General features: G+C 48.9%; 1 protein-coding gene across 1 annotated transcript in view; it reads right to left on the reverse strand.

Annotated features, from left to right (window-relative positions):
* Positions 1–1510: 1510 nt before the first annotated feature.
* Positions 1511–15367, reverse strand: part of MALL (mal, T cell differentiation protein like) — a 28296-nt gene continuing 14439 nt past the window's right edge. The window contains exons 2-4 of the mRNA XM_045979438.1: positions 7827–7994; positions 5762–5884; positions 1511–3175 (exon numbers count right to left, since the gene is read on the reverse strand). Of these exons, the coding sequence (XP_045835394.1) occupies positions 3113–3175; positions 5762–5884; positions 7827–7994 (354 nt within the window). The 3' untranslated portion in view covers positions 1511–3112. The remainder of the gene's footprint in view (positions 3176–5761; positions 5885–7826; positions 7995–15367) is intronic.

A 15367-nucleotide genomic window follows, 5' to 3' on the forward strand; every position in this document is an offset into this window, starting at 1 on the left:
CAGGGTTCTCCACGCAGAGAATACAGAGGACCCTGCCTCCTCACACTCAAGGCCACAGCTGTCCCTGGCCCGCAATCCTCGTGCCTCTCAAGCTTGGGTCAGACAGTTTTGGAGGCCAAGTTTGAGTAGCTGCCTCAGAAGGACTCCCTGATAGAGGGTCATTAACCTTTTCATTAGCCCTACTTCGTGCTGGACTCAGAACTAGCAAGGCAGCCAAGCCGGGTAGCTCCAATCAGACATGGCGCCACCTGGCTCGGGGCCCCACAGCCTGCCAGAGCGGGCGTGGCCCTGGTGGCAGTGACTGGGCTTACCTCACTGTGGTCGAGGTTCTAGGGTTTTAGGATGGAAGGAGCTAAACTGCCCCATGGGAGTCCGGGAGTAGAGGACCGAGCAGAGGACAGCTTTTTCTGCTCAGGATGTCAGACTGTGGGTTGGAGGTGAAGACAGGGAGGGCTCAGGAGCCAGCTCTGCCTTCAGTTCCTGAAGACTGGCTATGGCCTTTGCAAGTCCTCATCTTGGTCAACCGTACTGGGGCAGAACTGAGACTGGTGGGGGCCAGACAGGGAGGGGAGGGAAGGGCAATAACGGTAAAATATCCAAGAGCTAAAGCTCTGCCCTTGAAGATCTCATAGTCTAGTCAGGGAGATCCTGAGGTACATGGGGCTACTCACCCCTGGAACAGAAGCAACCCAAGGAGACAGTGATTAACTCTAAGGGGTGAGAAAGGTCTCTCACAAGATTAACAAGGGTTTCTCCTGTGCAAGAGGGACAGGGCCTTCGTGTTCCAGGAGGAGGGAACATAATGTCTGGCATGGACATGGAGGCAACAGTAGGACTGAGCTGGCCCGCCCTGACACAGCGCCACCATGGGGGCAGGGAGGGACAGAATTTGACCCATGGCTGGAGGAATGGCCGAGTGTTCCTGGGGGTGGTGCCTTGCTCTGGGTACCCAGGTCCCATGATACCCAGTGATGAGGGACTAGAGGTTCTCTGAACTTGGGAAGAGCACTACAGACAGGAAGCTGGCCTCCAGGACTGGGAGGTGCTGGAAAGCTGGGCAGTACGGCCACTGTAGTGAACTTGGGGGAGCTGGGGCTCAGGGTCTGGTCCACTATGAGTCATGGATGGGTGCCTTGCATTGTGGCAAGCGAGAAGGATGGTACTCTGTCAGGAGGAGTGGGAATGGCGCAGAGGGCCGGGCAAGGGGTCCACTGTGTCTATTTGGGGCCTCTTCACCTCCCAGGCCCAGCTAGTGCACCCCAGCTTTGCCTAAGCTGGGAATTTGGTTTCTGGAACTTGCACTCAAACCGTCCTTACTGAAATGGAAATGGCACAGGCTCCAAGCCCTGGAGACAAACTCGGCCTCCCTTGCAGCCGCCCCAGGAGCAAGGCTGGTGGGCTGGGTCCTCAGATCCTCTCCTGGGTGTTTGGGTGAAACTGCTCTCAGGATGTGTGGGATGGTGGCCAGTTCCAGCAACTAACATCACAAAAGTGACCAATTTAATACTTCTTACTGTACAAACAACTTTTATTTGGATATAGTTACTCGGTAAATATTGAACAGTAATCATCCCAGGCAATAAAATGAGGGGTAAATGGTGGCTTTTCAAGATAATGTGGTGGTTGGAGAGTTGAGTGGTCAACAAGAATAAGCCAGAATTTTCTCTTTGGTGGCTCCCTGTTCCCGCCCCCCACCCCCCACCAGGAGCAGCAAAAAAATTGGTGCAAAACTGTAAGCCCCAGAATCGGCTGAAACTAATCCCTTTCCCGTAATAGTTTATTTCAAAACTAGAGCAGACACGTGTGGCTGTGGGGCTGCGTCCCACTCGCCGGGGTCAGGAGGCCCGGTGCTCAGACGGAGGGCGGGGGCTGGAAGCCTTGCATGGAAGAAGACAGGCCAGAGAGCGCAGCTTCCTTTTGAAAACCATTTACTTTGACATCAAGCACCTTGATTTTATGTTTCTGTATGTTTGAAAATGACCCTTTTGTTTGAAAATGACCCCGAATTATGGAGGCCTTTGCATGTTGGGGTTTGCGAGCCCTTCCCCGAATGAGGCCCAACGCAGCTGGCACCACTCGGGGGGGACACAGGGAGCCATGGGGGCATGTGGAAGAGCAAGGACCCTGGGACAGGAGTCCTTTCTGGCCTCCTGACATGTCCCACAGGGTGGAACAGAAGCCCACAGAAGAATCCTTGCCTGGAACGTCCTACCTCATTTCCTTGATGGTCTTTTCTGAGGGAAAATGTGGCTTCGAGTCCTCAGGAGGCAGGTTTCTGGAGGCCTGGCACAGGTGTCCTGCAGCCTTGCAGTTTTCTGACAGACTTGACTTGTGGAGAAGCAGGCCGTCCCTCCCCGCATTCCACCCCTCCCCCAGGTCTTACTACATAACAATTTTGTAGTCAGTCACTTATTTTCCCCACAAATCTATCCTCAAAATTGCTTTTATGAAGATTTTCCTTGCATCCCAAAACTGGGGAGAGAAGGGAAGGGGGAGTGGAATGGGGGGGAGTGGGCTGTGTGGCTTGTCCCCCATCAGCTCCCCGGGGGGCATGGGAGAGAGGATTTGGACCACCGCTCCAAAACAAGGTCAGGACCATGCATCAGGAACAAGGTCTGTGGGTCTTCTTCTGAAGGCATCGGCAGCACCATTTTGATTTGAACAAAACAAGACTGAGTGTTCCCTTAAACTTGCTCTGGGGGAACCTCACTGCTGAGGTAGATTCCCCAAACAGGTATGACAAATGGCAGACCTGGGATTCTCCCGGGTGAGGACATCGGATACCAGTTTTCCAGGAGAGTGAGGTTCCCTGTGAGAAGGGACAGTTACTCGCCCAGGCAAAACCCAAACCATCCAACCAACCAAACAAGCAAACAACACCCCTGCCCCCCAATCTTTTTCATATTCGCCATAATGAATTAAAATGTCCAAACGGAGATGCCAGAGTGTGACTTCGTCCCTCCGTGTGAGAAGCTGGTCTGTCCTCAGCCCACTGAGGGTCTTGCTGATGTTCTGTTTGTCACCCACGCGGCCGATGTTGAGCACGAGCTTCGGGAGCCCATTTTAGGTGCTGCTGGGGTGCTTCCCCACCCTGAGCCCGGCTCCTGCCGCTTCAGTGGTAGTAGATGCTGAAGGCGTGGAGGATGTAGAGCAGGGCGGTGATGAAGGCAAAGAACTGGAAGGAGACGGGAGGCTCCTGTGTCAGCGACGACCAGGGCCAACGGCCGCCCCCACCCCTCCCCTGCAGCCCAGGAGGTCGCGTGTCCTGACCCTGCTCCCCCTGCTGGCCCCACACCCTGCCCTGCCGGCTCCTCTCTTCTCCTCTCTTTGATATCTGCCGTCCCTGGGCACCCTCCTGGGTTCCGGCTCTGACTCTCCTGGGCGCAGGTGTCCTCCTGATCCTGGGCTGAGAGCAGGCTCGCTCCACCCCTGCCCTGAGTCCTGTCTCCCTCGCTGTCTCCTTGTCCCAGCCAGTCTGGACTCCGATGACCTCCTCCATGTGTCCACCAAGTAGCCCAGCACCCCATGAGCACTCTGGAGACCCTCCAGCTCTCAGTGGTCCAGAACGGACTGCTGAGCTTTCTTCTCCAGCCTCACTTGCTCAGGGGGTCTTCAGGACCCTTATCTCATCCCGCTGCCTGACAGAAACCAGCCTGACGCCTCCCTTACCCCACCGCCACGTCCAAAGCCATCCCCAAACTCATCTGCACGTACCGCCTGACCATCTCTTGTACGTTCACGTCTCCCTTGTCTCGGCTGCCGTCATCCCTCCCCAAGACTTCTCCTGGCCTCAACTGGCCCACTTCTGCTCCCTCGTCCCCTCTAATCTGTCCCAAGAGGAAGATGTGATCGAGCCGCTCCTGTCATATGGTTGAATGTGTGTGAGGAGTGTGTGAGGAGTCCCTGCTTCTCAGGATAGAGGCCACTGCCCTTAACAGGCCTTCCAGGGCTGGGTGACCATGCCAGCCTCGCATCGCCCCACTGTTCGCTCACACCCTGTTCTCATTCATCCACTCACTCATTCAACAAACATCTTTCAAGCGCCTGCTGTACTTAAAAAATGACAGTCGCCCTAACAGGGAACAAAACGTTCAAAAATATCTACCCTCACGGTGCTCACAATCCAGCAGCAGGAGCAAAAAGTAAGCAAGATAAACCAGGAGAGTAGCAGGTTCGATGGGGATAAGCACCCAGGAGAAAATAAGCCAGAGACAAACAGGGCCTGCTGGGCAGGGGGAAGGTCGAGGCTTCCCCAGAGAAGGTGGTCGGCCGGTGAGAAGGGAACAGAAGGAGGCGAGGGGTTTGGCTCCTGGAGCGGGGTGTCTCTGCCAGGGAGAGGCAAGAGCAGGTGTCGTGTGTTCAGGCGTGGCTGGAGGCAGCCGGTGGCTGGAGCAGACCGACAGTGAACAGCAGGACAGAGTTCAGAGGGCGCCGGGCCAGACTGTGGAAGGGGGGTGTGTGGATCCTGCCGGAGCCAGGAGTTTAGGGGAGTTAGAATAGTTTGAGGAGGAGGGAAAGGAGGCAGACGGGCTGCAAAGGCAGCTGAATACGTGTAGCCACCCTTCGTGCCAGCCCGGCACCCCATTCTTACGGTGGAGAACGGCACCCCACGCCCCACCCCTTCCCCCTGCCTCCTGATCCTTGCAGGAGCCCCGACACTGACACAGGCCATGACCTTTCTGGTGCCAGTGACTGGTTGCTGGGGCTTACCACAGTGTGGTGTTAGATCCTTTCTGAAAAGTTTTCAAGGGGGGAATAAGGAAGGTTAGGCTACTAGAGGAGGAAGCTGCTGGCTGTGAGCGAGCTGCCACGTGAGGGCGCCATTTCCCCACAGGAGAAGAGAGGCCGCCGCTGGCTAGGAAGGCAGGCGAACCGGCTGAGTCTCTGGTCCTAGTGGACCTAAGGCCTTGAGGGTCCTGCTCTCCCTACAGCTGGCTGGACCACCTGGCACCTGGATTCCATCAGCCAACAGTTAGCCCCGTGCACTTCCGTCACTGAAATAGAAGGACACTGACGCCATTTGGCCACGCTGAGGAATTCGGGCTCCGTTCCTCAAGCAGAGGGGCCATGGAAGAACTTTCAATAGGAGAGAGAGAAGCGTTCCAATTTGTGTGTTAGAAAAAGGGTTCTGAGGGCGGTATAGCAGGTGTATGGGCGAGTAAGCCTGAGGCGGGAAAAGCAGAAAATGAGAGATGACTCCTGAACCTGAACAGCACATGGCTGTTGACATGTGCATGTGTGCACACACAGACACACACACAGACAGACACACACACACATAGACAGACAGACACAGACACACATAGACAGACAGACACGCATAGACAGACAGACACACATAGACAGACAGACACACATAGACAGACACAGACACACATAAATGCACAGACACACACAGATACAGACAGCACACATATACAGACACAGACAGACACACATAGATAGGCACAGACACACAGACACACACACACATACAGCATACACACACACAGACACACATAGACAGACACAGACACACCTAGACACAGACACACATAGACACACACAGACACACACACACGTATACAGCACACACACAGAGATACAGACAGACACACACCCTCACACACACACACACACACACAAACATACACACACAGCTTCTCCTGTCCTCCAAGGCCCCGTCAGCCTGAGGCTTGGGGTCATCTGTCCGCAGGGGCAGAATGGAGTCTCTGGCAGAGTGCCCCCCACCCAGCGGCGCTGGGTTCTGTCCCGTGCTCACCGAGGCTGCGGTGTTGATGAAGTAGTTCTTCAGGTCCTCGATCTCGGATATGATGGTGGCGTGTGCCTGCAGGACCGCGGCGCTCATGTACAGGATGCCGGTGGTGCCGTGGTACAGGCTGTCCTGGAAAGGCAGAGGGGGCCACGGCCGGCGTCACGGGGGCATGGAAGCAGGTGGACACTTGCCCCTCGTACCATACAGCCGGGAGGAGCAGGCCAAAGAGCACAGCCTGCTCCCCAGACTCCTGCTCTTTCCTTCTGCAGTGTTTCTGATAAACTCGAGATGCAGTGAACCATAGTGGATTAATAAATGCCAATAGTGACATCCGTCCGAGCCAGCATTTGGCCGAGTGCTTGTTCGTGCTAAGCCTTTCCTCCTGTACCTCATGTAAGCTTGTCAGCTATGGGGTCGGCACCACTTAACATTGGTGCCATTTTGAAGAAGTAGGAGCTCAAGGTCAAGGTCTAGGAATAAAGAGCCAAGTCAGGATTTGAACCTAGGCCAGATGAACTCCGAGCTTGTGCTCGTAACCATTAGCATTACAAAGACCTGCTATGTCCTAACAGTATGTCACGCCGCCTCATTCATTCCCACAGCTAACGCCACAAGGCTGCAGCTCTGGGCACCCCGATGTGCAGGTGATGAGACTGGGGCTCAGCTAGCGCGTGATGGAGTGGGTAGAGTCAGGCTTATCAGACTCCAGTTCCAGCGGCTGAGCCTCTGGGCTGAACGCTCAGCAGCGTGCTTCCTTCAACCCGAGGATGTCAGGCAGTCATTTAAAAGGGTTATCGATTCCGGAAGGAATGTCATCACTGGTGTTTTACAATCTCTAATGAGATACTCAGTTCGGGGGAAGCTCATTAAGAGGTGAAAAAAAGCACGAGGGAAATAGTTGATGGGGGGTAAGCCTGTCACACTGGAGATGTTATTGCCAGAAAAGTTCACCCATATTTCATTCAGGGACTTGGAGGAGCAAGACACATCACACTGGGAAGAAGCAAACAAAACCCAAAACATCAGACCTTCTATAGGACAGCTGACCTGCCTTCTTCAACCAGTCACTGGCAGGGAGAGCCATTCTGGACTGAAGGTACCCAAGAACCGTGATTGCCAAGGACAACGCATGGCCCCTGGGAGGATCCCGATCAAACAGGGCAACAGTAAAGAGTAAATCTGATCATGGCCTGGCTCTTAGGTGATACGGAGGAATGATTGTTAATAAGTTTATATAAGCATGATGACATAAGAATGTGTGCATATTTTTTTGGAGTCATACTGAAGTGTGTAGAATGGAACAACATGATGTTTTAGGTTTGCTTTAAAATTCTTTAGGAAAAAAAGGCTAGGTGCAGCAGGTGTGGGAAAATGTTAATAGTGCAGGAATCTGGGTTGTGGTTTCTTGAGGGTCTATGATGTGATGTTCTCTACTCCTGTATATGTTTTAAAATGTTCCATACAGAAACATTTTAAATGGTTTTCAAGATACGTGACATGAAAACAATTTAATGACGTAATGTTAATGAAAGAATTGACACCAAAATTATTGGTTCGGCAGGATTACATATACACTTTCACATAAAATGCACAAGGAATAGAGGAATCGCTGTAGGACTGGGGTGATTCCCCCCCACTATCATGTCCTTCAATCCAACTCCAATGATTTAACCATAAATAAAGCTTAAGGGGAAATGAGTCAAGATGTGCTTGATAGAGAATATGTATATTCCTAACAAGGAAGACAATGGAGGGGAATACAACGAAACATTTACTGTGGCAAAGGAGTGCTTTCATTCTGACTTACTAGTAAATGCATTAAGATAAAAAAGCCTTTGTTCCATAGTGGCCCACCCATGACAAGGTCTCTGGTCCCTGGTGTCTGGTCTCTGGTCCCAACCTGCCCCCTACCCTCCATGCCCAACTCCCATCCCAGCCCAGAAGGACCTTTGTCCTCACAATACCCAGAATGGACATCAGGAGAAGCCCAAGGGAATCGCTTCTCAGCCTTTTGGCTAAGATCAAGTGTAGGAGAAACACAAGGGTCTGGATCACTCCCTCCGTTTCTTACCAGGACGCGCCAGGACTCATATCTTTTGTAAAATCCAAACAGGTAAGACAACAGGAACATCAGGGAGATGAGAAAGGAGGTGAGCGAGACATACATCACCCATCCTTGCAGCAACGGATTTGCTACCTGGGTGGCAGCTACCAGGATCCAGACCCAGCAGCCAAATATCTGCAAGAAGAAACCATAAAAGAAGAACTTTAATTTGCTCGTGTAGGGCAAATTAATGCACAGCAAATTAAATGCACAGCATCTCTCTTTTCTTCCATCTGGTTAAAAGCTCTTCAGGTGAAGTTAGGTGGAACAAGAGGGAAATGGAGAAGGAAGCCTGACCCCGGGAGAAGAGTAGTTTTTGTTTTGTTTTTTTTTTTGTTGTTTTTTTTTTTTTTGGAAAAGTCAAGTGGTTAACATAGAGGTATAAATAAATAAAATTAAAAAAAAGAAGACTTGACATTCTCAGTGGACCACCTCCCTTTTATCCCCAACCCCATGCCATTGTGTGGCATGTTTTCTGTTGCTCCCTTTCACTATGGAATACTATTTCCTTTTCCTGGCTCCCTTTACCTACTCACAGTGCCAGCCTGGCCCTGTGGGCATTTGCTTTGGGCCCCTGGGTTATAGTATCTGACACCCTGGGCAATACCATTCCAGTTTGATCACCTCTCAGTCCTGTCCAGGCTGTTATTATCCCCTTGGTGGAGAAACCAACACTTCTCCGTTCTCTCTGGACTCTGCATTTGTTTGCTTTTGTGCTGGGTTTATACCCATATGGGTCAGTCCAGGGAAAGAATTAAATAAATGTCCACCTAGTAGCATGTCCAGTTAGAGGCCTGAGGGAGCACCAAGTGGTTTTGTTGTTATTGGTTTGTTTCAGACTTTATTTCTTTTTTTAAAAAGACTATTTATTTGACAGAGAGAGAGATCACAAATAGGCAGAGAGGCAGGCAGAGAGAGAGGGGGAAGCAGGCTCCCAGCTGAGCAGAGAGCCCCATGTGGGGCTTGATCCCAGGACCCTGAGACCTTGGCCTGAGCCAAAGGCAGAGGTCTAACCCACTGAGCCACCCAGGCACCCCTGTTTCAGACTTTCTAGGCTCCTCTCCTTCCTGGGTTCTCCTTAGGATGTCTCCGTGAGCCTCCTCGGTTCTCCCTCTTCTCACTCCTGTTAAATCTGCGCACCCTATTAAATCTTTGCACCTGTTCAATCTAAGCACCATATAGGCCAGCAATCCCAGGCCTTCAGTCCCACACATCCACTGGCCCACTTGGAAGTCTCCATTCAGATACTCCACTGCAGGGGCCAACCCTGCTCTGGCAGGACCCTGAGGGTGAATGCCTTATTAAATTTTGCACCCTGAGCACCTCATTTGCCCCTCAGGCTCCTCAAATGCAACAAATTACAAAATCTGAACTCATTGCCACTCCTCAAATCCCTCAGAACCTATTCTCCCCAGCACCTTCTGAAAATGATCCTTCTGAGGGAGAGAGTGATGGGATTGGGAATGAGTGTACTAAGACCTCCGAAGACAGTAGTAAAGTTCTATTTCTTAGATGGCACAGTGGGTAATTTTTTCTTTTATAAAGCAACAAAATAATTTTGAAAAAAAAAAGAGAGAGAGAGAATGTTTTGGACTATGAGACCACTGGAGATTTGGAATAACGGGGAGAAGGAGCCATCCTTGGTGTAGAGGAATCACACTGCCAGATTTTAAAACTTTCTGTAAAGTTACAGTAATCAAAAGAGTTGTCAGTGCAGGTGGCTCACATTTCTGCCCATCTCAGGAGACAGCTCATCCCCTTCCCCAGTTCTGTTGCTTCCACACAAATTTTAGAAGCAGATTTTTTGTATCTACAATATCTATCTGTTGGGATTTTGGGTTAAATCTATAGATCAGTTTGGGGGGAGAATTGACATCTTTACTATGATGAGTTTTCCAATCCATGAACATGGTATGCTTCTCCAATAATTGAGATGTTCTTTGACTTCTTTTATCAATATTTTGTTCTTTTTAGCATACAGATACTATACACACTTCCTATATGTATGCCTAAATATTTCGTTTTGGGAAGCTATTGTTCAATAGTATCGTTTTTTACAAATTTCATTTCCTAATTGTTCAATACCAGTAGATAGAAACATGATCATTTTTTTGTGTATTAATATTGTATCTTACAACTTGCTAAACTCACTTATCAGTTCAAGAAGGGTTTTTTGCTGTTGCAGTTGTTGTTATTTGGCATATTCCTTGGGATTTTTTATGTATCTAATTACATTTTAATTTTTTATGATTACAGATAAGATTGAGTTTACTGGGGCGCCTGGGTGGCTCAGTGGGCTAAAGCCTCTGCCTTTGGCTCAGGTCATGATCCCAGGGTCCTGGGATCGAACCCCACATCAGGCTTTCCACTCAGTGGGGAGCCTGCTTCTCCCTCTTTCTGCCTGCCTCTCTGCCTCCTTGTGATCTCTGTCTGTCAAACAAATAAAATCTTTAAAAAAAAAAAGATTGAATTTACTTTCATGTTTTTTATCTTCTGTAACATTTTAAGCTGTTTTTTATTGGTTACAAATTTCTTGTGGGTTTGCCTCTTTCTTACTGATTCAGAGTGATTCTTTCTCATAGTGTGGATCTCGTTGACTGTTACAATTATTGCAAATATATTCCTTCAGGATGTGTCTCACACATGTGATGATGCCTTTTGATGAAATGAGTTCTTAATTTTAATGTAATTGAATATGCTCATCTTTCCCTTTATAGACGGATTCCATACAGATGGAATTTAAGAAATCTTTCCCTGCCTTGAGTCATGAAGATATTCTTGTATCTCAGATATTCTTCCTGGGTTCATTTTCTTTCTTCCTGCAGTACAATCATTAGTAGTTTCTTTAGGAAAGGTCAATTGGTAGTATTCAGTTTGTCATAAAAATGTTATTTTTGCCCTGATCATTGTTTTCTCTCAGCACTTTTAAGATATTTTCCCACTGTTCTACAACCTTCTATATTATTCCATTGTTCCAGCTGCTATTTTTCCTGCTGCTCTTCTGGAGGAATCTGCCTTCAGTGTCTGGTTGCTTTGGGAGTCTTCTCTCTGTCTTGGTTGTTCTGAGGTTTGTGCAATAGTTATACCATGTACTGAAGTGTGGGTGTCTTTATATTAATTTTTCTTGGTATTAATTTCATATTCAATAGCTGATAATTCCATTTCCTCAGTCTTGTATCGCTTCTGCAGTTTTGAATGACTGTGGAGGCAGCTTATTTCGGAATGATGCCGGACGAAACAAGTCCACACAACTTCTGTCTAGCTCAGCTGAAAGATATGCAATGTTCGGTTCTGATTTTCATAACATATCCCTGGCTTTATGGGACTAGCAGTTCTCATCTTACAAATAAACAATACATAGACAGAGATATGACAAATGTCCCCTGTGAGGCTTCTACTGCTGTTGTCCTGGAGAGGAAAAGCACTTTTGAATTTATAGAGATTTTGTAGGTTCTTAAGAAGAGAAAAGGAACAGGAGATGAGGGGCCAAAATCGACTAAGAGGGGGACAACAAAGCTCTTACTGGGCTGGACAACACCACTGGAAGCTTGGACTCCAATTAAAGCACCAGCTCTGGGAGCACATTTCCCCAGATTTATTTTATTTCATTTATTTTTTAAAGATTTATTGTTGTTGTTATTTATTTATTTGAAAGAGAGAGAATGAGAAAGAGAGAGCGCATGAGAGGTCAGCAGGAGAAGGAGACTCCCCACTGAGCAGGGACTCTGATGTGGGACTCAATCCCAGGACTCCAGGATTATAACCTGAGCCAAAGGCAGCTGTTGAACCAACTGAGCAGCCTAGGCACCCTATTTTAAGAGAGAGTGAGAGAGAGAGAGCATGAGCTGGGTTCAGGGGGCAGAGACAGAGGGAGAGGGAGAGAGAGAATCCTAAGCAGTCTCCACACCTAGTGTGGGATGCCCATCGACATGGGGCTTGATCTCATGACCCTGAGATTATGACTGGAGACAAAATCAAGAGTGGATTCTTAACCACCCAGGTGCCCACACATTTCCCCAGATCTTAATAATCAGAATTTCGGAAATCTTAGGTTGGGCCTGGGACTAACTGTGAATGAGTTGGCAGCTTGCTCTAAAGAGCGGTTGTTAAAGGACAGAAACCACTGCCCCCCGCCACGCCCAAACTGGGCTCTTTTGTATTGATCTCAGTGACAGGGGCTGCACCTGTCAAGCATCCTCCCTACCCATACTTGGGACTTGCATAAAATTGCCAGTGCACTGTCAACACCCAAACAGTGCTAGCTCTTCGTGCGAATGGTATTTGGGATTTAGTGACAGCACCAGAACTTGTAAAATTTGGGGCTCACACCAGACCTCCGAGGGCGGAGAATGCTCTGGGTCGTTCTCCACTACACCCTGGGTGCCTAGCATGGCGCCTGAACCAAAGTGGGTGGGGAGAGAGTCAAAGAACATTCTTTAGAACGAATCGGTGGTAACACCACCACCGTCTCATATTCACCAGGTGCTTTACAGCTGCATATCTTTCAGGCTCAGATGGCCTCATTTAGTCTCCACGGCAATTTTTTCTTTCTTTTTTTTTAAAAGATTTTATTTATTCATTTGACAGACAGAGATCACAAGTAGGCAGAGAGGCAGGCAGAGAGAGATGGAGAAGCAGGCTCCTTGCTGAGCAGAGAGCCTGATGCGGAACTCAATCCCAGGACCCTGGGATCATGATCTGAGCCGAAGGCAGAGGCTTTAACTCACTGAGCCACCCAGGCGCCCCTCCACGGCAATTCTTAACTTGCTTGGACTTTCTGAGACCAGAGAGCGGCCACTTGATTCCTGCCCCTGATCACTGCCAGTTCACCTCTGCTAGACCTAGGGGGTGGGCCAGGGGGCTCAGGGCACTGTGCTTGTCAGTGCCTACAGAGGGGTCCGCCCTGGCCCCCCTCCTACCATCAGAGGCTGCTCTGGGCAGACATTGCCGAAGGTACACTATTTACACGTTGGTGCTAAATTCTCACCACAGGGTGTGAGGTGATGCAGTACTGGAGGGGCCCGAGCCTGAGGTCACACAGGACATGGGGTAGGACAGCTCTGGACCTCTTCTCACAACCGAGCTCCCCGCTGAGGGCGGTGGCCTCTGAGCATCTGGGTATCTACTCAAATTGCATGAGAATTTTCTGAAATGGCTTTAGTGTTGCATAATCCACGTGACACAGAGGAATGTTATTTTTTTATTTCCACACCCTCTACCTTCTGGACAGAAGGAGGGACCAGGGCCAAGGACAAACTCCAGGTAAATTTAAACCCAGTATTTGTTATCTCATTTCTGCCCGGAGCAGTCTAGGTTGGATTCTTTTATAGGTAAGGCAGTTTCAAGTTGTTGTCTTTATTTATTTATTTTTTAACTCTTATTTAGCTTTCCAAATTTTCTTGGCAGGCTAAACTGCTCTTTTATTTTAACATTCAGTTTGTATTTCCCAAGAGCAGGAGATATTTTGAGATGTTTGGGGCTGGTCTTCAAACTGGAAGAATGGTTGATTGTAGTAAGATCTTGGGATCGAGCGGATTCCAAGAGCAGCTTTGTTCAGAACCCGTTTCTTTCTTCCTTCCTTCCTTCCTTCCTTTCTTTCTCTTTTTAAAGATTTTATTTATTTATTTGACAGAGAGACACGGTGAACGAGGGAACACAAGCAGGGGGAGTGGGAGAGGGGGAAGCAGGCTTCCCTCGGAACAGGAAGCCCGATGTGGGGCTCGATCCCAGGACCCTGGGATCATGACCTGAGCCGAAGGCAGACGCTTAACGACTGAGCCACCCAGGTGCCCCTCAGAACCTGTTTCGTATGAACAAACACAGATCAGTTGTCTATACATTGTCCAAAGGCTGACTCAAAATTTGAAGAGATCTGTTCAGGTAGGATGGAGCTTAACATTTAGTTTGGCCACTGATTCTTCCCTGGAGCAATGGTGAACAGCTCCTTGGGTGTGGAGAGCTGGTTAAAGCACTAGGATACAGGAGCGGAGCAGCAGTGCCGAGACGGCGCTCTGGGAGAAATGCTGATTCCAGGGCCAGGGCAAAGAATCTTACCAAGCATCTTACCACACCAGACAGTGAGAGAACTTTTAAAGGTACCCAGGGTTAGGTCAGGAGGATTCAGAAGGCTCTTGCTGACCAAAGATGGGACAACAGAACTTCAAATAAGGAAGACAGCCATGGATCGAAATGTAGCAACGAAGTTGAAATCCATGGGTTGAAAACGATACTTCGAGAAAATCCCAGTTTGGGTCACTTTTGGGATGAGGGGATGCTTATTATTTTGGAAGGCAGCTGCGCTCATCATTATACCACCAATGCTTATTGCAAACTGCTTCACAAGGAAAAGAACCAACAAAATATATGGGGTAGGGATAAGGAGATTCTGAAAGACATGGGTACCCGGGGCTCCCCCTCAGAGCTGTGCTTTGAGTCCTGTCACTCCCGGACTCTTTGAGAAACCCCTGGGGTCAGGATCCTGCCCCAGAGATTCTGCCTGAGCCGGTGAAAGAGATTAAAAGTTCCCCAGAGGGTGCAGTTTGGTCTGAGAACCCCTGGAGCTTGTCTCTTTGTTTCCCATCCTACCCACTTGTTGATGTGGCTGGGCAGGCAGTACCGTTCCTCCCTCTGGGTTCCAATTCCAGCTCTGCCTGCTGGGCAGGTTACTTGACTCATCAGTACCTCCATGTCGCAGTCCACCAAACAGACAAGGTGGCGATCACCGCTTTCATCTGACTCTTATAAGAACTAGCTAAGTCCTCCTGGCACACAGAGAATCTGGGGTAACCACTGTTGGTCATATTAGCCATAACCATATGGAACGGTACAGAAGACAGGAGAGAATGTTCCCCAAGAAAGACCCAGAGAAGGAAATGTCCAAGGCCAGTCTTCCCGAGGGAAGGGAAGTTCGCTTCTGGGAGAGCTGGGAGACCAATCAGCTGGGTGAGTAAAAGAACATTCAGGGGCTCAGATCCTTCTGAGGGGTTGATGAAAATTTTGGTCACCTAGAAAGATGTACCTATGTACATGCATGATTTTTATCTACAGAGCTGGGGACTCACAGACCCTCAAAGCCCCCGTACAGCTCCCAGGTTGAAATCCATTACCATCTCCAGGTTAAGTAAGAGTGCCGTCAACTGCTGTATTATTTTGACAGTATCAATCAAAACACGAAACACACACATTGTTTGATCCAATAATTTCACTTTTTGGAATCAGTCCTGTAAATAACACACAGGAACAAAACGATAAATGTACAACATTGTTTATTGGAGCCTTGCTGGTTACAGAAAAGATAAGATATATCCTAAATATTCAACCGAGAGGACCAGTCAAAGCAATTATGTCTGCCCAGTGGAACACTCGGCAGCCATCAAAAAGAATGAAAAAAAAAAAAATCCTTGTATACCAAATGGAACAAGCTCAAGAATGGTATAAGGCTCAGACCAGTGTGCCCAATGTGCTATGATTTATGTAGATAAAGGAGAAAATGTGTGTGTGTGTGTGTG

Source organism: Meles meles, chromosome 15 (assembly GCF_922984935.1).
Source record: "Meles meles chromosome 15, mMelMel3.1 paternal haplotype, whole genome shotgun sequence".
NCBI lineage: Eukaryota > Metazoa > Chordata > Mammalia > Carnivora > Mustelidae > Meles > Meles meles.